This window comes from Periplaneta americana, chromosome 12, assembly GCF_040183065.1.
Source record: "Periplaneta americana isolate PAMFEO1 chromosome 12, P.americana_PAMFEO1_priV1, whole genome shotgun sequence".
NCBI lineage: Eukaryota > Metazoa > Arthropoda > Insecta > Blattodea > Blattidae > Periplaneta > Periplaneta americana.
Window position 1 is genome coordinate 145485035 of NC_091128.1, and position 25059 is coordinate 145510093.

The 25059-nt window shown below is 34.2% G+C and overlaps 1 protein-coding gene across 4 annotated transcripts in view; it reads right to left on the minus strand.

Moving 5' to 3' along the window:
- spir (spire type actin nucleation factor) overlaps positions 1 to 25059 on the minus strand; it is an 825932-nt gene that overhangs the window by 14181 nt on the left and 786692 nt on the right. For 3 of the 4 annotated variants that reach the window (XM_069842160.1, XM_069842159.1, XM_069842158.1), the window contains 4 exons: positions 20825 to 21008; positions 7459 to 7688; positions 4087 to 4224; positions 1653 to 1754 (listed from right to left, as the gene is read on the minus strand). In XM_069842160.1, the coding sequence (XP_069698261.1) occupies positions 1653 to 1754; positions 4087 to 4224; positions 7459 to 7688; positions 20825 to 21008 (654 nt within the window). The remainder of the gene's footprint in view (positions 1 to 1652; positions 1755 to 4086; positions 4225 to 7458; positions 7689 to 20824; positions 21009 to 25059) is intronic. The other variant, XM_069842161.1, reaches the window with a different exon arrangement.

The following is a 25059-nucleotide window of genomic DNA, read 5'->3' on the forward strand; positions in this document are numbered from 1 at the left end:
CGGAAAAAACCTCAACCAGGTAACTTGTCCCGACCGGGATTCGAACCCGGGCCACCTGGTTTCGCAGCCAGACGCGCTGACCATTACTCCACAGGTGTGGACCAGATAATGGTGATGTCGCATGATGCATACACTTATAGAAGCAGTTTCGGAACTTAGATGTTTAAGCAGGAGTCATTCACATCTGCGTCTCATAGAGGAATGATAGTGTGTTCGCTAAATGATTCGAAGGTTGTGAGTTCGAGACTTGTTCAAGTTATCATTTATATTCTGTTATCATTCTTTAGCGTTATAAATAATATTCAAGTTATCATTTGTATTCTGTTATTGTTCTTTAGTAATATAAGTAATAAAATTTAATGTTAGATTTGAAATAATATAAGTGTTAGTTTTTTCTTCTTATATTATTACATTATACTATCATGTAACTGGTAGAGGGGAAGAGAAGGCCTGATGGCCTTATCTCTACCAGGTTAAATAAATAAATAAAAATAAATAAATAAATAAAATGAAAAGGAATGACCAGGATTTGAACCTGAGATGTTGACATCTAAATTCGGGCATTCTTCTGACTGAGCTATGGGACACTAGTAAAGAAGCATATGAGGAAAAATTGGCCCAAGATGTCCTGATGATTTGTGGAAGCTCGTCCAGGATGCCTGGGATGCCGTGATTGAGAACAGTTGCTATTTGAAAAGACTAGTCGATTTCATGCCCACTCGACTGAAAGATGTGATCGAGATGGAAGGAAGATGAACTTTTGTTTTGTTTTCTGAACTTTTAATTGTTTGAATTTTCTAAGGCTGACGCCAGTAAGTTTGTTTCGTTTATGCCACGAAAGATATTTTTGTTGAGAATATAATCTTTCTTTCTTTCCATTTGCAGCCATAATGTCGTAATAAATAATGATAAAGTCATGGCATAATACATTCATGTACCTGATGTTAATTACTAAAGCAGTCATAAAACAGATGGGAGCAATTATATTTTCTCTCTCTCGCTCTCTTAAAAACAAAAAAATATAAAAAGCACCAGGTTGTGTTTGAATGCACGACCTCATGAATACCAGCCTGAAATGCTACCATTACGCTATCAATGTAACACAGAGAACATTTTAATTATAACTGTAGAGATCAGGCAACGTGGTCCAACAACATGTAACATCGTGTGTGTATAAGCTTCAGGGCTTCTACCGCGTTGTCTTGGTGTTAGTGGCTGATGTTTCGACCGCTGTGTTGTGGTCATCTTCAGAGCTTCCAACAACTGCTCTGAAGATGACCACAACACAGTGGTCGAAACGTCAGCCACTAACACCAAGACAACGCGGTAGAAGCCCTGAAGCTTATCCACACACCATGTACACCAGGCGCAGAAGCCTACACGAACATGTAACATCACCTGTCTCCGAATTGTAGCGGAGATACCTGAAGGGAACTTAGTTTCTAGAGAGCAGCCACTTTTTCTTTTGACAGCTGTACATTTTACCTTTCCTAGTGCAAATGAAATAATTCACGAGTTTGTTTGATTTCTCGAAATAATATCGGATATATGGATAATCATTCACTATTAAGTAGCACCAAACCTGAAATCTATGCCATCTATCTCTTATGTATTTTATCATGGCATAACTAGTACTATCTTAAGAATCTTACCTTTGAGTGGCATTTCGCACACACAGTCCTCTTGCAGAGTTTACAAAGTTGTCCCCAAGGTCCAAATATACCAAATCTTGTCTTGAGACATAAGAAGCAAACCTGCAAGCAGAAAAATAACGATCCATTTACTAGGAATGCAGGTAATGTCCATTTGTAAAACATGTTCTTCACCATTTCGATTCTCTTTCTCTATAGTCATTGCTCATTAGTTAAAAAAAAATGTAGTAGTTGTTGACAAAAATCGAGATGACTGGTTTCACTTCGTCTTTCATATTAAGCAAATTATCTCAGGAACTTCATCTTCTGAATGAGTAAAAATGGTGTAGTAGATGTATTAGAACAATGGGTTGAGGGTGAAGAATGCAGAAAATAATCAGAATGAAAGTAGCTTTGTAGTGCAAAATATTGGGCGCTTAAGTCGTAAATACAAGTGAAATATATAAAGAGTCCATTCTTCCCCCCCCCCCCCCAGGAAACGAAGGAAAAAAAGTTTCCCCGCAAAATATTTAATGCTTGACTAGATATCCTATTGTCAAATAAGAACTCATGTTCTGCAATGAGCATAACACAAAAATAACAAAGAAAATGTAAGTTTTATTATAGATATAATGACTTTTGGAACTGTATATAGAATGTAATGGAATATGGAACACAAAGTGGATGTGGTGACTTAGAAATGTAAATAAAACTTAACAGGTTTTGGCTTCCTAGGCAAAACATTTTTATTACTGTACAAGTACAATTTAAATAATACCGGTACTGTATTAACGAATGGTAGAAGTAAATGGGTTACACTCTAAAATCTTCTTCTTCCTACTCCCCTTCTTAATTCGGGTTATTTTGAACCCAGGGGCGGCTCGCCCATAAGAGCTGCGGAGCTGGAGCACTCCCTGCTTTGTCAAGTAAATAAAAATAATTTTAATTTTAATTTGTAGAATAATTTTTTATAGCTTTTAAGTAAATTGCTTTATATTTCATCTGGCCGGGAATGTGTACTATTATCTGATGCATAATATTTTTGCGCATCGACTGTATTGGAATTGACACTGCATTCAAAGTCGTCCTGGGATCTGCAGGGTGGTCAGCTCATAGAGAGTGTGTCTTGCATGGTCAGGGGGTAGAGAGGTGAAGGGAAGCAGAGGGAAACTGCCGCTGTTTAAAACCCATATTTCGCTGCAGTGGCTTGCAGAGCCAGGCTACAAGGGAAGCTCTTTCCTCCCCTCCCAAACCGCTATTGTAATGCTGCGTCAAATGGATTCTCTATTCCCTTGAAACTTAATGACAAAATTTTCATTTTCTCTTCACATACTTATTGTTGTAGAATCTTATCGAGTTAATATAACGAAATTAATATCCTCTTTTGCCTTATTATTATATATCCAGCTTCCGTAACTCAAAATGTTTGCGCGAGTACAATCCTTTTGATATAGCACATGAAATACGAAAGAGACCTCTTTCCAGTTTTAGAAAATTGTTGACCATCAGTATATCCGAGTGTTGCTTTGGTGTGACATCTTAGTACCGTAACTTAACCAGTGCAAATGTGCAAGCATGAGTGTGTGTGAATTACAGAATATTAATTTTTCTCAACTTTCCCTTACAGAGAAGATTGAAGTGAAATTTGTATATACCAAAATCTACTGCAGCGCCCCCAATCCACAAGTTCACGAGCCGTCACTGTTTGAACCTGTTCGTCTTCATCATATTTTCCAGCAGATTGGCAAGATCTTCTTTATTTTACCAATTTTACAATGTTTTGAAAGCAGATTGTCAATGTCATGCAGTTTCCTTTTTTAACCGAAACCCCTAATTCCTCTGTACCTAATACCAGATTTCTTGTGTCTTTTCCTTTCCAAAAATAGATCTGTATGTTCCTATATCTCCTTTCACTAAGACGTGACATGCTCCCCTTTTAATATAAATTCTCTTTCAGGATGCAAATTTAAAATGCCACCCACTAGGCGGCTTCAGTATCTTTGACAATCATTCCTTCTAAGGTATCTTGTCTCCAAGATGTTTTACTGTGCCATGGTTTTCAATGGAGGGAATAAATTTTGTAGTGCTGTCAACAGCCAAATATGTGGCTACTACCCAATTACTCTGCAATGTCTCAGATTAAAAACCTCTTGATATAATACTTTGTTAAAATAGTCGAACATTACTTTTCTATTGCGTTAATTCACACACTGTATAATATGGAGACTATTGCAACTGCATATTGTGGATTTAGTGGTTTTGGGACTGGAGGGTAAATTCATATTTAATGGTATTTTAGCACGTTTCGGAACAGGTTTCTTGTATCAGGAGATGTAATACTTCAAACTGAACATACACAGAGTGAAAACTCAATTAAAGAAAAAATTGATTTAACGGATATTGGAACTGGTGCCTCATATATAAGAATAAACAGTTTAGGAGCAAAATGTCTTACCTTTCTTTTTTCAACATCCTCTTTAACATGGCCTTCCACAGGAAGACTCTCAAGTTCTGCTTTTGTTAGAACACTGCGTATGTGAACAATTTCCTCCAACGTTAGAGAAAGGCATTCCATTGCTTGCTGCCAGTTTTTCTGAAAATAAAACATACCATTATATATTCTTCCCCCCTCCTCCTTCAGTTCTAAACAGTAGACATAATTTCTCTTAAATAGCATTTTTAAAGGAAAGGATGCCAATTTAGAAATCTGACAACAATATGTTCAAAATTTCCATGAGCTCAAGTACTGAAAGTGACACCATGTTTTTACTTTACCATTTGACTACAGATTATGTTTTTACCTTTTAGTTCCAGACATTTAGTACCAGTATCAGTGGTCGAAATGGAAATAAATTACTGCCGGTATGCACAAACTTGTCCTGTGATACAACTATTTTGGGAATTTCTTAAATAAAACATTGCTCTTGCACATGAACTAAATAACGTATTGTATAAGATATCACCCACTACTGCAAGAATGTCTAAGAGAAAGTACAGAGTATGACGACACTATTGATTAGCGTCATTGATTGTGTAATCAGCTCAACTAAATAAGTCATGTTAAAATTTTACTACCGATATGCTTTTTGGCATCTTATTTTATTTCCGGTATGCCATACCAGTTTATACCGGCCTAATTCGGCCACTGACTGGTACTCAATAGACCAGGCATGTCAGAAATCAGACACTGAAAGTGCAGTGTATGTGCACAGAACGCCGGTCTGTGCAGATTGCGTTATTCACGTGTTGCTCTTACCAGTTCTTAGCGGGAGGGATGTACAAGAATCTATTCTGCACTTCTAGTGTTCAATTAAATTGACATTTGGACATTATAAACATACTTAGCAGATGGAAAAAACACTATTATTGTCAGTGTCTATATTTGACAATAATTATTGTAACTGAGTAAGTCTATTGTAGACTTACTCAGTTACAATTCACAATGCAGTCGTTTGTAAAGAATCATTTATTTATATGATTTGTATACAGTATTTGAAGAAAATATAAATATTGCAGTAATTTCGAAACAACAAAAAACGAACACAGTATTTCATTTTACGTAATAGGTACTGATTATTTCAAAGTTATACTCTTTCATTGTTCCTCAAGCATTATTGGGTCCATTGGTGCACAGATGTTAAAGAAAATATTTTACTGCCAATTACATGCATTAGGACATTGTGAGACTTTTACACTGGAATCATTTCCTTGCTGTATATTAATATAAATTCACATTATTATTAATAAATTGGATAAATTAAGCTTGAATTTAAATTTATATATAGTTTATTTGGAAAACGTTGAGAGCAAGTATCAGCAAGTTGGAAGCGTTACTGAATTGAGTTAAAAGAGTACTTCACAAGCTGTGAAGCGAGGACATTTTCTTTATGTCAGGTTTAAAGATTTATTCATCATCATCATCATCATCCTTCACGAATTAGGCCTCTGTAGACCTGTTTCGGCCCCATCTAGCAGTCTTCTTAATGGTCTTCCTGGTCGACGATGTCCTCTAGGTTTATATTGCATCATAATTTTTGGGATTCTTGAATTTTCCATTCTTCTTACATGATCTAGCCAATTGAATTTGTATATGGTGATTTTTTCTTCTACTGACTCTACTTCTAATTGTTCTAAAATTTCTTCATTCCTTTTTCGGTCTAAAAGAGTATATCCTGCTGTCCTGAAAAATTTCATTTCCGTTGCTTTGATTCTGTTCATGTCTTTTTTCTTTAATGTCCAAATCTCGCTTCCGTATAGAAGGGTGGGTAATGCTAGTGTATTATATATTTTTATTCTTGTAGATTTTTATACTAATTTAGCTTTTAATGTATTGTTTATTATTCCTAGAATTTGTGTAAATTTGGTAATTTTCTTGTTCACATCTTTTTCATTTTGATAAGATATTTCACAACCCAGATAATTGAAATTTTGCACTTGTTCGAGGCATTGGTTATTGTGTATTATCTTACTTCTCACTGGGTCTTGTCCTAAAAATGCCATTACTTTTGATTTTTGTGCTGAAATTTCCATCCCAAAATCTTTTAATATTTCATTTAATGTATACAATCCTCTTTGTAAATTATCCTCTGAATTGGAAATTATGACTTGATCATCGGCATAGAGTAAGGTATTTAATGTTAGAGCACTGGTTATTTTGATTCCTGATGTGTAGATTTGGTTCCATTTTAAAATAATTTCATTTATATAAATATTAAATAAAGTTGGTGATAATGGACAACCTTGTCGAACTCCATTATTAACTAATTTTCTTTCGGATATACAGTTATTAATAAATAAGTGTCAAAATAAATTAAAGATTTATTAACGTAGTATATTAAGATAATATAGTAACGTGAGATGGAAAATTCGCCATTATGTATTATTTTTCCAGAACATTTTTCCGCCTTACAAATAGTTGCTTTCTTCCTTCCCTTACAACCTCAAGACCCTCACATGTATTCTTCACTCAATATTCTCATCACTTATCAGCTTGTCACATAAAAGTTGTAAGTCGTCTAATCATTGATGTCTATGTTAGTACAGACTCCAAAAACAACATCATTGTCATGTTTGCCTTGCCGTGAGAGTACTAATTAAGAAATAAGAGCTGGCGAATATCATATTTTGAGAACTTTACTAATATGATTTAAATTCTCACATCACTATTAGGTCCACATGATATGATGAAAGCCTTTCATTTTAAAATAATTACTGTTGGCTTAGGAAAACATCATAACAGTTATGTTGTATGATTCGTGATTTCTCTTCTTCGTTATATCTGTGGACTCCTCCCTTTATTTTTCATAACGCATTCACAATCACAATTCAATGAGCGCACCCTTACTGATCTGTGTTACTGAAACCAAAGCTGTTCTGCTACTGCAGGTAATGTATAGCCCTGTCGCGTTCCCCTCCAAGCCAATTCACTCCCTCCAGGTAGGGGAATAGGAACTGCACATAGCACAGAGACAAGTACACAATGTGCGCGACTGCACAATGTGCAGGGTTTTGACATTCCTGCAATAAACTATAGACTTACACGAATTCTAAGATTTTGCAGGCCACACATACCTAGGATTGCCCGATTTTAAAAATATCTTAGAGGGATATTTTAGTGCAGTTGATATAGAAGTGACTTAATAATGATGTATCAATACTGTGTAGCCTATGTATGTATAGGACAATTGAGGAATTACTTTTTCAACATTTTAATGAATATTTATCATTATGTTAGTTATAGTTTATAAAACTGTGTCAGTCAACGTGACATTTTAATATAAGAGAAAAAAAAAAAGAGGACATTTTTGACAAATCAGTTATCACTTACCGACTGCAACAGTTCATCCTGCAAAGAGCTTCGTGACCAAGACATTTCTGGCAGAGTGCACCCTAAGTTCCCAGAGTCCGTTTCTGAGCTAGCTGAAGACAGTGTTGGGCCTCGTGACTGCGGCCGCGAATGAGGAAGTGACTGACTTCCACTGTCTCCATTACAAACAACTATAGTGTGTCTGCGCATTGAAGCTCTCCGACTGGGACATTGAGTTGCTAGGTCATATGCTGTAAACACAAAATCATATTTAACTTTGGTATATTGCTTTAAAAAGTTTATTTTCGACCTCTTGTAACAAGTACTTCATTGTTTCAAGATATCCGACTAATCTTTGTTGGAGGCAACAATATTATAATGAAGACCTATCCCAACTTAAAGTACCTTATTATGCATGGTGAACTGTAAGTAATGTCATTAATTTCAGGGGGTTATTCTTTGAGATATTTCAAACAAAAAAAGTTCAATGCAATTTTACTCGCTTTTTACTTTCTTTTCGAGATAAAAAATGTTTTATATGAACCATTTTTTAGCGTGTTTTGAAAAAGGTAATGATTTAATTCCCAATATACTCAGTCAATTTAATATAGCAGTGTATCATGATAATAAATTATTGAAAGAATTTTAATTTTGTCCTTTAAATGTGGGAAAATTTAATCCGAACAAATGTAACTTTTCGTTCTGCAAAGGAATTTTACAATGTTATACTTGTTCGGATCAAATTTTTACACATTTAAAGGACAAAACTTAAAATTCTTTCAATCATTTATTATCATAATACACGGTTCTCTTAAATTAACTAAACATATTGGGAATTAAATCAGTGGCTTTCCCAAAACACTATAAAATGTTTCATATAAAACATTTTTTATCTCGAAAAGGAAGTAAAAACGAGCAAAATTGTATTAAACCTTTTTGTTTGAAATATATCAAAGATTAACCCCCTGATATTAATGACATTACTTACGTTCACTCTGTATAATTATGTAGATCATAAATGTTGTAGCCAGTATTTATTGGACGACAGGCAACAATGTTGTTATTAACTACAATTTAGTAACGAAATACAAAGTTTTACCAATATGAAAATTACTACACATGGACTGTAGTCGAAAAAATATCAACTGTATGGTCATTTCATACTTATATTATAGACCAATCTGTAATTTAGTCTTAACCATTTTCTTCTCAAAAGGAACATACCTAAGTCACATATAATAAAATAGAGTATACAAAATTAAATTCCCCACATAGACTCATAACAGCCCTAAAGGGGGCAAACATTTCTTGAATTGTGGCTCAACAGGCTTCAGTTCCTTCTTGAAAGTTACAATGAAGAAGAAAATCTCTTGCCTCTACAGAGGATCAAGCATGCATCCTTCCATTGTGTAGCCAGCTGCTTTACTGATTCAGTAATAATTTACAGCATATTAATTTGAATTATTTTCTACGAATTTTTTTAAAACAACTTTTGTTCCCTGCTTACTCTAAAGTTTCACCAATTTAACAATTTTTGTGAAACCGAGCAGGCGTACATGCTAAACCATGACGTTTTATTAGGATATTTTATATTCCATCCCACTCAGAATTTGAAGAAAAAAAAACATTATTTGGTTAATCAGTAAAAATGATAGCAATCTATATCATTTCAATCATATTTCTGAATTACTCCACATTTTAAAATACAAATACTTCAAGTATTTGTATATATCATTCTGAAATTTGTTCAAAATAACGATTATATTCAAACTACAGTACTTATTGTTTTTAATGAATTACAAAATTCAATTTTTACAACTAATGAAATAATTTCTTACATATTTTAAAACTACTTTCAGTTGGGACATGCCTTAATTGATAATACCTTCAATGAAAGTATTAAAATATACCACCTACAGTATTTCCATTATGTTTCAAACAATTTTGTTACTTCACCTTGTTGAGTAAATTAAGTGAATTGAGTTGTCAGTGTTAGTAAGTCTCATCTTAAATGACAGCATATAAACTGTACAAACAAAAATTTACTAAAATAAATTAGTTTTTAAGAGATATAACTGATTAACACGTATGCTCCTCACAATAATTGTAAAAAGAAAAATATGGAACATAAAAACTGAATACATCAACCAAACTTCAATCTTGTGCATTATTTTTTAAGAAAATAGAAGAAACTTGTGATACAAACTGTTCTGAATAGACAGATTTTTCTTATGAAGAAATCTGTACATAGCAACATAGAAAGGAAAAATGAAAATAAAGAGTAACAAAGAAAAATGTACATTGTACCAGTACAGCACAAGAGTATGAACCTTAAGAATCAAAATATATCTGAATGTCTGTATCTGCTGTCATATTACAACCTATTAGATTTCCGACTTTTATCCAACCATAATATACAGAGTGAACCGTAAGTAATGTCATTAATTTCAAAGGGTTCTTCTTTGAGATATTTCAAACAAAAAAGTTTAATACAATTTTTCTCGTTTGTACTTCCTTTCCGAGAAAAAAAAATCATAACATAGCGTGTTTTGGGAAAGCCATTGACTGAATTCCCAATACACTCTGTTAATTTAAGAGAGCAGTGTAGTATGATAATAAATGAGTGAAAGAATTTTAGTTTCGTCCTTTAAATTTGCAGAAATTTAATCCGAACAAATATAAAATTTTAAAATTTCTTTACAACGAAAAGTTACATTTGTTCAGATCAAATTTCTGCGCATTTAAAGGACAAAATTAAAATTCTTTCAATAATTTATTATCATAACACACTGCTCTCTTAAACGGACTGAGCATATTGGGAATTAAATCAATGGCTTTCCCAAAACACGCAATGAAATGTTTCATATAAAACAATTTTTATCTCGAAAAAGAAGCAAAAAACGAGTAAAATTGTTAATAATTGATTAAATGGCTATCTTACTCGTGTTAATTACGTAAGCATGTGCGGCTTACAGCTATTTCGGTGCTACTTAACACCATTCTCAGAGCCTACTAGATCTCGGCGCTATCTCAACTTCGCTGCCTGTTGTGTGGGTGCGTTCGTGTGATGAAGAGTTGTGTCAAATAGTGTGTGTGTTCTGAAATTTATCTGTGTGTTGAGAATTTGATTAGGGTGTGTTTTAGTGTGTCTGTATATTTCAACACACTCAACACACTAGAACAATATGAATTATACAGACACACTAAAACACACCCTAATCAAATTCTCAACACACAGATAAATTTCAGAACACACACACTATTTGACACAACTCTTCATCACACGAACGCACCCACACAACAGGCAGCTAAGTTGAGATAGCGCCGAGATCTAGTAGGCTCTGAGAATGGTGTTAAGTAGCACCGAAATGGTTGTAATCCGCACATACTTACGTAATTAACACGAGTAAGATCGCCATTTAATCAATTATTTATATTCAAGTGTTAAAAGTAGTGTACGAAAGTTTCAACATGGAGTAAAATTGTATTAAACGTTTTTGTTTGTAATACGCAAAAGAATAATCTCCTGAAATTAATGACGTTATTTACGGTTCACTTTATATAACTGACAACAGATGACTACGATGGGATTATACTGCTTTCTCGTTATGTACAAGTCGGAATTTATATTAGACTTCCTCATTATGTACAAGTCAGAACTTTGATAAGATATTTGGGACTTCAGGGTGATTGCATTCAGAAGCATTCTTGAGTAATGTGCTGGAACTTTACATCTTCAACGTTTCGGAATTGCATACATGTTCTATCTTCAGGGAAAATAGTAGCCATGTTGCTTGCATTAGCCGGACATAACGAGCCAAACAGAAAAGGCCTAAGTGACTCTTCAGTTCATGTAAGTACTACCCTGATCACACTCATATCAGATTGGCCATGTAGTGGTTGTCTTCAAAGTCCATTAGGCTGATCAATCTGTTATATGTGATCAGGGGTACTGCAGATAACCTGAGGAAGGAACATCTATAAGTTACAATTCCGAAACATTTGAGGAGATTTTATTTCAGCACGTGGTGCAATTCCCAGAAGTCTTTTTCTGAAGTTAGAACTTTTGTTTTTTATTACCGCTATTGTGATAAACCAAATGATAATTTACTTAGTCTGTCGTAACCAAAAAAATTCAGTTTCAGATTTTAAGTATTCTGATTTGAACATACATGCAGAACCTTATATTTATATACGTAAATAAAAGTATGTGATTCTTTCACAAAATGCAATTATTCTACAAAGTATTAAAATATTTACATTAGCTTACTAGATAGAAGAGTACGTCTTCGATCTAATATAAATAAAGGTGTTTTTACCTGAACAGGTAAAATTATTGAACATTGTCATTTGTCTGGAATGATTATAACATGGTCGATAAAACTGTTACTGTGATGGTCTAGTCGCAGTTCAGTCAAATTATCTGGCAGTTTCTCATATACAGGAATGAGATTCAGTTTCCGACATGGGCTTACTCTTTGAGATTTGTAGTGAAGGAAATGATTACTGTATAGGCCTACAGTGAATATATAGGGTTGACCACTATGCTGTAGCCCTGATATATTTCTAGATGAACTAAAATTTCTATTTTGTGGTACACAAATGACTGAAATGTGTTATGACTAAATGCTAGGTTGTAAGTCTATACATGTCCGCGTTGGCTCGTAGCAGGTGTTCGAGTGGCCGGAGGTGCTGCGTCAGTAGATAAAAATAGCCTAGCGAGCAAAGAGCTGTGATTGAATATCGGTACCCGCAAAATAAGAAATGTCTCCAGCTCAAATTCACCAAGATATAAAAGGTATGATATAGCAAAAAGGTGGTGTAGAATGTTTAAATGTGGGAGAACATCATGACTGTGAAGATGAACATGCTGGCAGTCCTTCGAGAACTGTCACGACACCAGAAAACATCAATAAAGTGCATGATTTAGTGCTGCAAAATCGACAAGTCATATTAGAGGAAACAAGCTTCTCATACCATAGTGTGCACAATATTTCGGTAAATTGGGGCAAGAAAAAAATAACTGCAAGATGGGTGCCTCGAATGTTAACGCTGACACAAAAATGACAAAAAGCAGTGCTCTGCAAGCAGCATTTAACTAATATTAGAGAAAAAAAATCCTTGAACGATATGCGACTATGGATGAGACATGGGTTCACCACTATGGCCCTGAAACCAAAATTCAAAGTATGGAGTGGAATCATAAGGGTTCACCGACCCCTAAAAAATTCAAGGTGCAGCCATCAGCAGGCAAGGTTTTGCTCTGTGTGTGTGTGTGTGTGTTTTTTTTTTTTTTTTTTTTTTGGGGAAGCTCAAGGTGTTATTTTGACGGACTATTTGCAGAAAGGAGCCACAATAACAGGCTTTTATTATGCAAATTTAGTTGAAAAATTGTGGGATGTTATCAAAAAGAAACGTCGTGTCAAGTTGAGGTGAAAGGTTCTTTTCCACTAAGACAACGCTTCAAGTCACAAGTCCTCAATTGTAATGGCTGCAATTTCAACAGCAGGATTTGAATTGCTGAACCATCCATCCTACTCACCAGATCTGGCACCCAGCGACTTCAGACTATCCTCAAAACTAAAAGAATACCTGCATGGGAAGAAATTTTCATCCAATAATGAAGTCATACAGTCCTTAAACCAGTGGTTTGCAGAGGTTGGACAATCCTTCTTCCAGAAATCTGGAAATGTTGAAGCATTAATCTACTAGGGACTCTGTGAAAAAATGAGGTAAGATTCATTTTTTTTAACCATAAATAAGTCAGGGCTACAGCATAGGGATCAACTCTTGTATTGTACGTTTTGGCCTGTATAAATTGCCTGTACTGCAATATTCCATTATCATCGCCATTCTTTATTATATACGAAAAGGTATAACAGTTTAAATGGCCTGCAAGACAAAGAATATCCATATACATTATTACTCAACATTCTGATAGTCGCATCTTGTTTGAAAACATCAGAAGCCATTAGAAACTGCAATATGCAATAGAAACATCTCAATACTACCACAGTCCCAAGTCGACTGCAATCAATACCGTATCAGTGTCGACCTAAATTTTAAACATATGTGAAGAAAATAAAAAATTCTTCCAAAAACTTGGAAAAAAAATACACAAACTTCACAGAACACTTTATAATGTAAAATAAAAAGACCAATTTCGTTCACATTTGAACGAATTAACGTCTACTTACTGCTTTCATTTATGAATAATATACGTGTGTTGTATTCTCTTTTTTTATGTTTTAATTATGATCCAGGTATTATTACGAGTTTTGTAACAGTGACCATGTTTCTTATCAATGATGCAACTAAATTCAGGTTTCGTATTTCTACGTAAATGTTGAATATTACACTCCACACAAGAGACAATGTTCAAATATGATTAAAGCTATTAAATATGACTACACGGTATCCATTCCTCTAACAAAAACAAAACAAATATGCTTTGCATTATATTCAGTGAAGTTCATATTTACAACTACTGTAATGTATTATAAATACTTGTATTGTAGAATTATTATATTTTTCAGTGCTTAACACACTGGAAAGAGGAAAGATTTTCGAAATATGTAAGTGTACCGGTAGCTTATATTTTTTATGTTAGAAAAGCTTTATTGCTTTTTACCTTTGCACAAGAAGCTTTAGTATCGGTACTGGAATTTATAGGTACTTCTTTATTTCTATCACATGTTCCGTTTTTTGCTCCATTTAAAAGTGTTCAAATTTAATTAATGTTGTGATAATGAGTTGACCGCACACCATGAACTCTACAGAAATTCTAGGAATGTTAATGTAAATTTCATCATTAATATTTTTTTTTATTGGTATAATAATTTGATTTCAGTAATTTAACTTAATAAATCACGGAACGAATGTGAATTTCTTTTGTAAAGGATGTACGTTTTAAAATTACTGTCCACTCAAAACCACAGCTCAACAGTATCAGTATACAGTATGTATCATTAATTTTACAGCTATTATATTATAGCCTACTTCAAAAGAGAAAAGTAGGAGTCAGTAGTTTTAATACGCCGTAAATTCAGAGTAAAAAAAAGTGGTCAGTGCTGTGAATTTCTCTGTCAGATCTTAAGCATTACAATGACTGATTTACTCACTACTTGGAGACTAATATTGCATAACTGTCCAATTATTACAATAATTTTAAAATTTCCTCCGTCCAACGTATGAAGCACTGAATTCAACGCAAGTCTTACTTAGTCACTTATATTTTAAGCGAAAAAAGTGTTAATATTCTACACTAATGATCTCTTGCAATCAAATTTCTAATAATAATTAAAAAAAAAGTGCGACTACCATGCATATTCTACTCGAAAATTATCAAACTTGAAAGTTTTGATTTTGAAGGAGCCTTTAAAATAAATAAAGACAAACGAATTAAGTTTTTTTCTTTTGAACTAATCAGTTGGAGCAGCGATGCAAGCACGCAAACAAGCAAACAAACATTCAATACTTCATTCCGCAACTAAATCGACTAATAATATTGATAATAATAAAAGAAAATAACATGGGATTCACACACAATCCCGATTATTGCGTGAATATTTCTCTGTTTTATTGTTTTGCAATTGAATGCTATTTTTTTATCATTAGAAACATTTTTTTGTTTATTTTTAGTTATTTAAGTTTTTTCAGTTATATAACGACGCTGTATCAACTGCTAGGTAACGTAGATCGATGCAACTGGTTGTAGTGAGGTAGTACTTTGATAGATAAGGCCAATGATTTGCTATGGATTACCTGAGATTTGGGAAAAGCCTCGGAAAAAACCCAATCAGCCCAAGAGCGAAAAGAATCCATGCCAGAGTGCAGCTACGGATCAGCAGGCAAACTGAGCTACAACGGTAGTTTTTATTTACGGATTCGATTGACGTTTTCTTTCGTCGCTTATTCACATGAAAGTAGATTACGCAACACTCGACAGATGGCAGCACGCGCACGCTTTCGCATGTGCAGGATCTATCGGAGATTTCTTGAACTTCATATTACTGTACACATTTTCCATTTTTTTTTATAATTAATAATAGTACCTCAAATAAAGATCCATTATTCACGTCGTAAACAATAACCATCAAAATGTTCCGAAGTGCTATAATTTCCAAGTTCATGTGAACTGTGCAATTGTTTAGTTATTTCTGTTCGAAGACTACATTCACTGAAGTACTTAAATTAAGAAAGAGCTAGAAAGAAGAAGAAAGAGTGAGAAAGGAGAGAGTTACTATTCTAATAAAATAAAAGATTTTAAATATTTTCTTTACCCACAACCACAAAAGAAAAATAAAACATTAAAACTAGTATTTCCTACATTCAGTCATCTATGATTTCAGGTATTTACATGGCACAAATGCTAAGTAACAATTTTATATTATTATTGCAATAAACTAATTTCGCTTTAAATTTTGAGAAATTTTAGAAATACGTATCAATTGATGCACTGTTATTACAACGTCTATTTAATTTTAATTATTCTGCTCGTGGTATTGTTACTATTATAGCATTTTCAGATATTGTACCATGTAAGTATAATTACAATTTCATATCACAATTGTTCTCGAAAGAAAGCTTTCAAATTCATGAAAGAACAGTGTACAAACAGGACGAGTGTTTCTTGGTATTAGAGTGGAAGCTAAGTTAGTCTCTTATTTAGAATTTTCATTTCCACTGTTGTTAGTCCTGAATTATTGAAAAATAGTATTTTAAAGAAATAACGTCTCTTTTATTGAATCTGTCTTCCACCCAGCGTACTGTCTGAAATATTTTTTGAAAATGAAAGACTTAAAGAAATAAAATATATAATTAAATTACCTTCAACACAATAATGTTTAACAAATTTAAATTATTTTCTGAGACTTAACACAATCATAAAGGTACATGCCTCTATAATGATTTGTCCTAACTGCACGTCTCCTGAATCTGGTGCATAATACGTCGTGCAATTTAATGATGTAAGAAAAAACAATAGTTACGATACCACAAGATCAACAAGCTGAACACGTGCCAGCAACTACTATGCTATATGTTCTATTTTAGGGTGACCAGATTGTTACACATTAATTATTTCTATTATAAGTTACTAAGTTCTCTAAGAATTTACAAAACGAAATCTTTCAAACTAGTGAATGAAGTTATCATAATCAAAATTCAACACAATGTACTACTTCACTTCATATTTTTACACGTTTGCAGAGTCGCCATATTGATATACAGTATGCTCGTCTCAAATAAACTTTTCAAAGTAAAAAATAAACGTCAATTATTTTTACATTTTGATTATAACAAATTTCAGTTATGATTAATATGAATAGTCGATGCATCAACGTTGGGTTTACATTTAAACATTTCCAGTAGCTTAAAGATAATCAACTACCAATGACAATTTCTATGCGAATTAAAGAAAAATAATAAGAATTGAGTTAATTATTTTATTGATTTATCAAGTGTATTATTCATCTTGTGGTGCGAGAATTTTCGCATAATATTCAGCATCCTGAATCTATTATATTGTATTGAGCTATTAAAAAATATTCCATATAAATATATACAAGGAGCAATCAATAAGTTTCTGGACAGCCCTGAATATAAACAAAACACAGGGCATAGGAAACAGAGAAGTTAAGAGCTCATATAAATAATTATCTAGAACCAGAGACACGCCTCGAATCTATACTAAACGCACCGCTTGAAAGGCAGAGAAGAAGACTAGCAATAAGGCGTATATGGAGAGATTCCAGGAAAAGTCGCAATGTATTCTTTCGTAGCAGGTTATCTTATATCGAAGAGGTAATAAAATATTACAAAATTATACATATACAGGCTATATCTAACAATGTTTCTGACGACAATCTGTCGTGATTTGACTTGCTATTTTTTTTGGGGGGGGGGGCGTTTCATTTTCTACTCACCTTACTATGATCACTGGAATCATTAATGGGGTTATATGTTTAATTAAATCATCAAAACAAACGTAATTATACCCATAGTATTGTTACGGCATACATTAATTAAATACAACTGAACGGAAACGTTTTAGGTAATACCAGTATTAAGTTCGCAAACTCAACCATGTTGCTTGATCTAGACAAACATGATTAATATAATATGTTCAATAATAGGGGAAAGAGGTAGTATAAAATCGTTATAATTTACTAAAATTCAGAGATTGTAGCCTAATTAATCGTTGTTTTCGTTATAAACTATTATTATTATTACTATTATTATTATTATTATTATTATTATTACTTTGTTTAAAACTATGGCGTCCAATCCATTGCAATTTACAAAGAAAATGTTGAAGAAACGAGTTTGTTTAGAACACGTGAGCGTGTTGTTTAGTGAAGTTCATGTAAGATTAGTTCCTAAAAAGCAATATGGCCGCCTTTTCAATGTTGCCAACTATTACCAGATATCACCAAAACAGGCAAAATCTCAACTCAAGGTTATGTATTGAAAATTATTTATTTATTCATTCATTTACTTATTTATGACTCATCTAATATCAAGATAGGCCTATTGTTTGTCTGGTAACATGAAATTAATTGGTTTGACTAAACAACTTATGATTTAACCCGGGACCTCTCAGCTCTGTTTAACTTACGATTCATGAGACTTAATTCATTTTGTCTGACCACATGAAATTAGTACCAACTCCGAAAATCGAATAATACTTAACCACTTTAAAACGTCTACTACTTATTTATTAATTATTATTAGTGTTTTATTAATTAATAATAATATTATTAATTATGTTAAAATTTTAAATAACACTTGCTAGTAACTTTTATTTCATGAGTGTTGGCAGCTTCTTTAAGGGCACATGATGCTGTCAACTTAACAGTTGGAAAGTAACTGCCAGTTACAGTATTTGTCACTACCGGAATCCGAGAAAAAGTTGGCAAAAGAAAATTTAACCTGACAACTATAAAATCACTATAATCCACTAGCATATGTAGCAATAGGGAGAAAATGGTTAGATTTCACCCTTACAATATAAAGATGATCCAGATTATAGTACTGTAGTATTCACTGATCGAGCTATAAAAACACAAACATTGCCATACTTTTATTCTTATAATAAGTTAATAGGTTTGGGATTCAGATACTTGTACGCGGAATAATATAGTGAAAGGAAATAAAGCAGTTTTAGGTTTCAATTGTACTGTTTGTATACGCATTTACTCATTAGGATCAGTCATTTTTTGTTTCTGGAAGTTATACACGCAAAACAAAGGCATCATCACTACCACCGCCAAATGATAATGATTTATGGTGCTGTGGTATGTTAATATTCTCTACAGATGGATTCAAAATTAAAGATTTATCTATATATTTTCAGCGTTAATGTACATATATTAACAGAGTAATTTGTTGTTGCTACATATCCGTTAGTACTCCAACATGTTCTCAACATGTGCATTTAGTTAAGTGCTTTTGCATTTACCAGCCATTGTGACCTTGAAGTTTTCAGTAACGGTAACAATGGCGAAAAGGGTTGGTTGTACCACCCTACCGTAATCAGTAGAGCATTCATTTTTAGCCCCACAACATAAAAGACGGCGAATGTTAAGTTAGCTGTACGGAGTATGGATGACGTCACTTGACCTTGCGTACGTACGGATCACATACAAAATAGTTGGGGAGTTGTAAGACAGACCGTCCACGTAGAGCACACAGCGAACGTAGCGTGTCAGTTATCTTTAGTTTTACAAGATCAGTGCATTTACAATGCCGAAAGAAAAACGTTCTTTACAGGATCGTTTGAATAAGATTGTGGAAGACTTTGGAAATGAACATATAAAGTCACATGCCGACTCTATAATATGGGTTCTGTGTAAGACGTCAATAAGGGGAAGTAAAAGTAAGTACTTGAAACAACATTGTAATTCGAAGAAACATATTTATCGCGTAAATTTGTTCAGCTATGTAGGCAATGAACAATCGTCCATCTCTACAGAAAATCAGGTTAAGGACTCGGAATTTTACAGAGATTTATGTGAAATGATGGTTAAATGTAATATACCATTTCATAAGCTCGAAAATAATTATTTTAAGGACTTTCTGGAAAAATATACACAACAAAAACTACCACGACCTACAACACTTAGTGAACGATATTTACATAACATCTGTTGTACATCCACAATAATTTTTCAAGTTTCTCGAAAACAATTACAAGTATAGAAGCTCGTGATCTGAAAATGTCAGACGCCTTTAATTTAATAGAAGAACTTGAAAGAAACGTCAATGTTCTATATGTACAAGGTAAAACTGTTGGCGAAAAAGTTAAGAAAAAAAAACTTAAAGGAGTCCTACACAAGAACCCCGGTTATTCGGCATTGTGTTCTGCCAGAGACGCTTTATGTGTCAAAAAACTGGCACAAGGTGGAGTAAAAGACAGTAACGTTCCTTATTTCCTGTTTGCTCCAATAACGTCTTGTGATGTTGAGAGAAATTTCTCTAAATACAAACTGTTGTTGAGTGATCGCAGGAGAAGCTTTAATTTCGATACTTTACGCATGCACTTAGTTATAAATTGCAACAGTTGAAATTCACGTGTTTCGCTCAAGAATGATTAACAGAAGTGGTTCACCTTTATATTAATGCGAGTATACGTGTCCGGTGTGTCCTAGCGGGTACTCCACCCCTTCGATCTGATTTCAACAAACAACGACGTGAACTCCATGTGCGCACAACTAAAAGGTAAGGGGCTAAAAATGAATGCTCTAGTAATCAGCTTTCCCTTCCTTGCAACTATTCCCTTGTTTCAGGACTGGTTTGTCACGCAAGTGGAGTGTATTAGAAGGAGCGAGTACATTTTGCACCAGGTGACATTTTATGGTTCAGCTAAACGTTCTTCCCTATTTGATTGAAGCTTGTTGCTGGAACACATGCATTAGGCATATACTTAAGTTAACTAGTTACATTTTAAATCGGGTGTTAAACTGCTACACCACTTATAAATGTACACGACTCAAACGCAATACGCCACTATTGAATGAGTCGTAATTTTTATTATTCAAGTTCAAGAATTGCTTATGTACTTTGGAAGCACTGATAGCGCTATAAAATAAACTGATTTATTTTAATCACCATAAACATTATATACTGTACATATCAATTTATATACATTCAGTGATTGACAAACTCATTCTACTTGTCTGTGAAACATTCTTTCTGTCTCATCACTTATATTTCACGACTCAAAAACAGTAAACAAGCAACTCGCATGTGAACTACGTGTGCAAAACGTGCTATGTAATCCTGGTCACCCTAGATGCACGCTGCTGCAGTTTGCGTTGGCATGGCAGGCAGACCATGCAGGCACACAACATCGAGACAAAGAATTAATTCAGAGATTGACGCCTACACTCCAGTGCGCTGTCGATGTAGCTGTGATACTCGTGGTGCGTGATACCTGTCCGGTGCCACGGGTTACTCCCGCTCTTTCTGCGTCGCGACGCTCCGAAGCCGTTCTCTATGGCGCCGGATGTTCCGGGACCGGAATCCTGCTCATCGTCTTCGTCATCATCATCGTCTTCGTCATCGTCCATCTGCAAACAAAAGAAATTATTTTCATATCTCGAACTGCCATCCTTTGTACTTTACATGCAAATTAAAAAATATATATATATTTTTTCACATAGTATGCAATAGTAAATAAAAATTGTGGATCTAAAACATATCATACTCGTGGGTTTCAGTTCGTACTTAGAGTTAAGATACAAATTAGATTTACTTTAAATGTTATTTTATGTGATCGTGCTTCATTTAATTTAGGATGCTCCCTGTTGTTGTTGTCGTCGTCATTATTATTATTATTATTATTATTATTATTAGTTATTAGTATTATTATTTATTATTAATTGTATTTTTTATTAATTGTGTTAATTATTAATTGCCATTATTGAGTGTAATTAGTTACCACTGCCACCGGGTATATACCCATTTGCAGTGAATAAATTCATACATACATTCTTAAATGATCTGTAACGCCGTAAAAATGACATTACGGCTGCAACCTTCCGTGTATCTACAGTTTAAATATTATAATGACTTTCCTTGCGTTCATATGCTAGTTTCCTTAAGTCCCCCAAAAAAAAAAAAAAAAAAAGATACGCGTCTGGAACCGTTTTAGTTTTATCACAGTCTACTATATACAGTCACGAAGGTCAATACGTAGTACGTATGAATCCATAGACAGTTGCTGACCACTAGGATCGCTAATATCGCCTCATTATAGACAATGCGAAATAGTACCGGCACAGTCTATTATTCCTAGCACCCTCACAACTCAAGCTTCGTGACTGTATATACTAGACTGTGGTTTTATTATAGTCTGTCCTTTCCTATATTACGATATTGAGGTTCATATATCTCATTTTTATCTAAATGTGATCTAAATAGTGCATTAACACACTGTGACATAGTTATACCACGACGTAAGATCTCTTCATCTTAAGACAATACAAAGCATTACACTGATAATAATCGACAAACGTTCAAGTTTTGACACAGAGAGAAACGTTTTGTTACTTTAGCCTAGTCCTTTGTTGGAAGAACAGATTTCTCTCACATTCCATGACACTTTCACGCATTACTTTCTTTGCAAATAAAGACGTACCGGTACTAACAATTCTTATTTTTTCTTCATTTTTCCATATACACTTTTAACACTTATATATCACTGATTAACTTTCCAACTTCTTTACTTACTTACTTACTGGCTTTTAAGGAACCCGGAGGTTCATTGCCGCCCTCACATAAGCCCGCCATTGGTCCCTATCCTGAGCAAGATTAATCCATTCTCTATCATATCCCACCTCCCTCAAATCCATTTTAATATTATCATCCCATCTACGTCTCGGCCTCCCCAAAGGTCTTTTTCCCTCCGGCCTCCCAACTAACACTCTATATGCATTTCTGGATTCGCCCATACGTGCTACATGTCCTGCCTATCTCAAACGTCTGGATTTAATGTTCCTAATTATGTCAGGTGAAGTATACAATGCGTGCAGTTCTGCGTTGTGTAACTTTCTCCGTTCTCCTGTAACTTCATCCCTCTTAGCCCCAAATATTTTTCTAAGAACCTTATTCTCAAACACTATTAATCTCTGTTCCTCTCTCAAAGTGAGAGTCCAAGTTTCACAACCATACAGAACAACCGGTAATATAACTGTTTTATAAATTCTAACTTTCAGACTTTTCGATAGAAGACTAGATGACAAAAGCTTCTCAAACGAATAACAGGCATTTCCCATATTTAGTCTGCGTTTAATTTCCTCCTGAGTGTCATTTATATTTGTTACTGTTGCTCCAAGATATTTGAATTTTTCCACCTCTTCGAAGGATAAATCTCCAATTTTTATAGATCCATTTCGTACAGTATTCTGGTCACGAGACATAATCATATACTTAGTCTTTTCGGGATTTACTTCTAACCCAATCGCTTTACTTGCTTCAACTAGAATTTCCGCGTTTTCCCTCATAGTTTGTGGATTTTCTCCTAACATATTCACGTCATCCGCATAGACTAGAAGCTGATGTAACTCGTTCAATTCCAAACCCTCTGTGTTATCCTGAACTTTTCTAATGGAATATTCTAGAGCAAAGTTAAAAAGTAAAGGTGATAGTGCATCTCCCTGCTTTAGCCCGCAGTGAATTGGAAAAGCATCAGATAGAAACTGGCCTATACGGACTCTCCTGTAAGTTTCACTAAGATACATTTTAATTAATCGAACTAGTTTCTTGGTAATACCAAATTCAATAAGAATATTAAATACAACTTCTCTCTTAAGCGAGTCATACGCCTTTTTGAAATCTATGAATAACTGATGTACTGTACCCTTATACTCCCATTTTTTCTCCAATATCTGTCGAATACAAAAAATCTGATCAATAGTCGATCTATTGCACCTAAAACCACACTGATGATCCCCAATAATTTCATCTACATATGGATTCCAACTTCTTTACTGTATTAAGATTTAGGAATTTATCTGGCGACCAGTTTGGAAGTAACACAGACAACGATATGAAAATATTTACATTATCCAGCCAAAAAACCAGAAACTTGATACTCTAGAACAATATGAAATTTATAAAAATAGAAAAACACACCCCAGCACTGAACACTCAACTCAATTTCAAAACACACACACTTTTCGACACAATAATTAACACACCCCACCACAATAGGAAACCAGAAGACAGCGCGGGCTCTCCACTAGGCTTTGGACAACGAAGAACAAGACTTCGAAACTAGTCGCCAGGTAAATTCCTAGGGTGCTATTCATAGACATTTCGCAGCACGCGCTACGAGCGTACTAAGCTAGCCCCGGCTATCCACTGGTTACTAGTACAAAATTCAAATCATATCCTATCGCTAACACTGGTTTATGAATACGAAAAACGCTGATCATCCACCGGAAACCCGCGCTAAAAATGTCTATGAATACGGTCCCTAAATATTAACACAGTAAAGAAATAGGATAGTTAATCACTAATTTTTATTTATTTATTTAGTTTGCTTATAAATTAATATCCATAACTTCCGGCCAGGATTGAATCTGTGAACGTTTAATTTAGAGAAATAAACTTCAGCATTTCACTTTAAAGGGATCTAACACGCATGTTTAAAATTTAGATCAGGATTACTTCACTGCTGATGGACTATAGAGAAGTGGGTTCGACCATTTGTGACGGTCCCAATGACTAGCATTTATTTTCTCTCTCGCTCTTTATATCAGAAGGGAAAGGTTGGAAAGCATGAATACACCGTACTATCTTTTTTATCAGCAGCGGAGAAAGTTGTCTAGACCTGACGTTTTCGTTAAAATTCCTCTTGTTTAAGAAAACTTTTTTGGACGCATAGATGACTGACATGCAGACTTACAGCTACATCGAGGATTGTTCGGGCTTCTTTCATCAGGATTATTTATCAAACAACTCCTCCGTCATTTTAAACTTCGTGAGGGCAAGGGTGAAAGACCGGTGATACGTTCCTTTACAGTCATTTCTGTCGTGAAAAAAAGTGGCTGAACAAATTGTATCCGGAAGTGAGCACAGCCACTTCAGGAGGAGGCTGGAGCCGGACGTTCACCTTATTCTGTCTGTATTGATGTGTATACTAAGATACCAGAAGGGAGTGAATCACCGTTTTGTCTCGACACACCACCATAAAAATTATGAATTCACCAGTTTTGTTCATTTACGAAAGAAACTTCTACTACTATTGTCGATATGGTTCTGCACGAGATATAATGCAGAAAAAACGCTGTCCTATTAAAATTAGTAACGAAACAAAACATCTTCGTTCTTTTTTGTAAGAACTAATCTTACACACATCACGACATCAAGCGCAATTTCTGCTCATGTGGTGAACAAGGGAGCAACGTCAACATTTGATGGAACTAGAGTAGTGGTGGTTCCTGGAGTTTAGTAATAATGGGGCTCAGTTAAGATAAATAAAAATTTACGAATTTCAGAACAGTAGTAATTCATTCTTAGCGAGAGCACGCACTTACATAACTTAATTGAAATCGTGGGGCAAGCGAAAGCAAGAATAACTTTTTAAATTGAATTATCTTCACAGAGAGGGTGGCG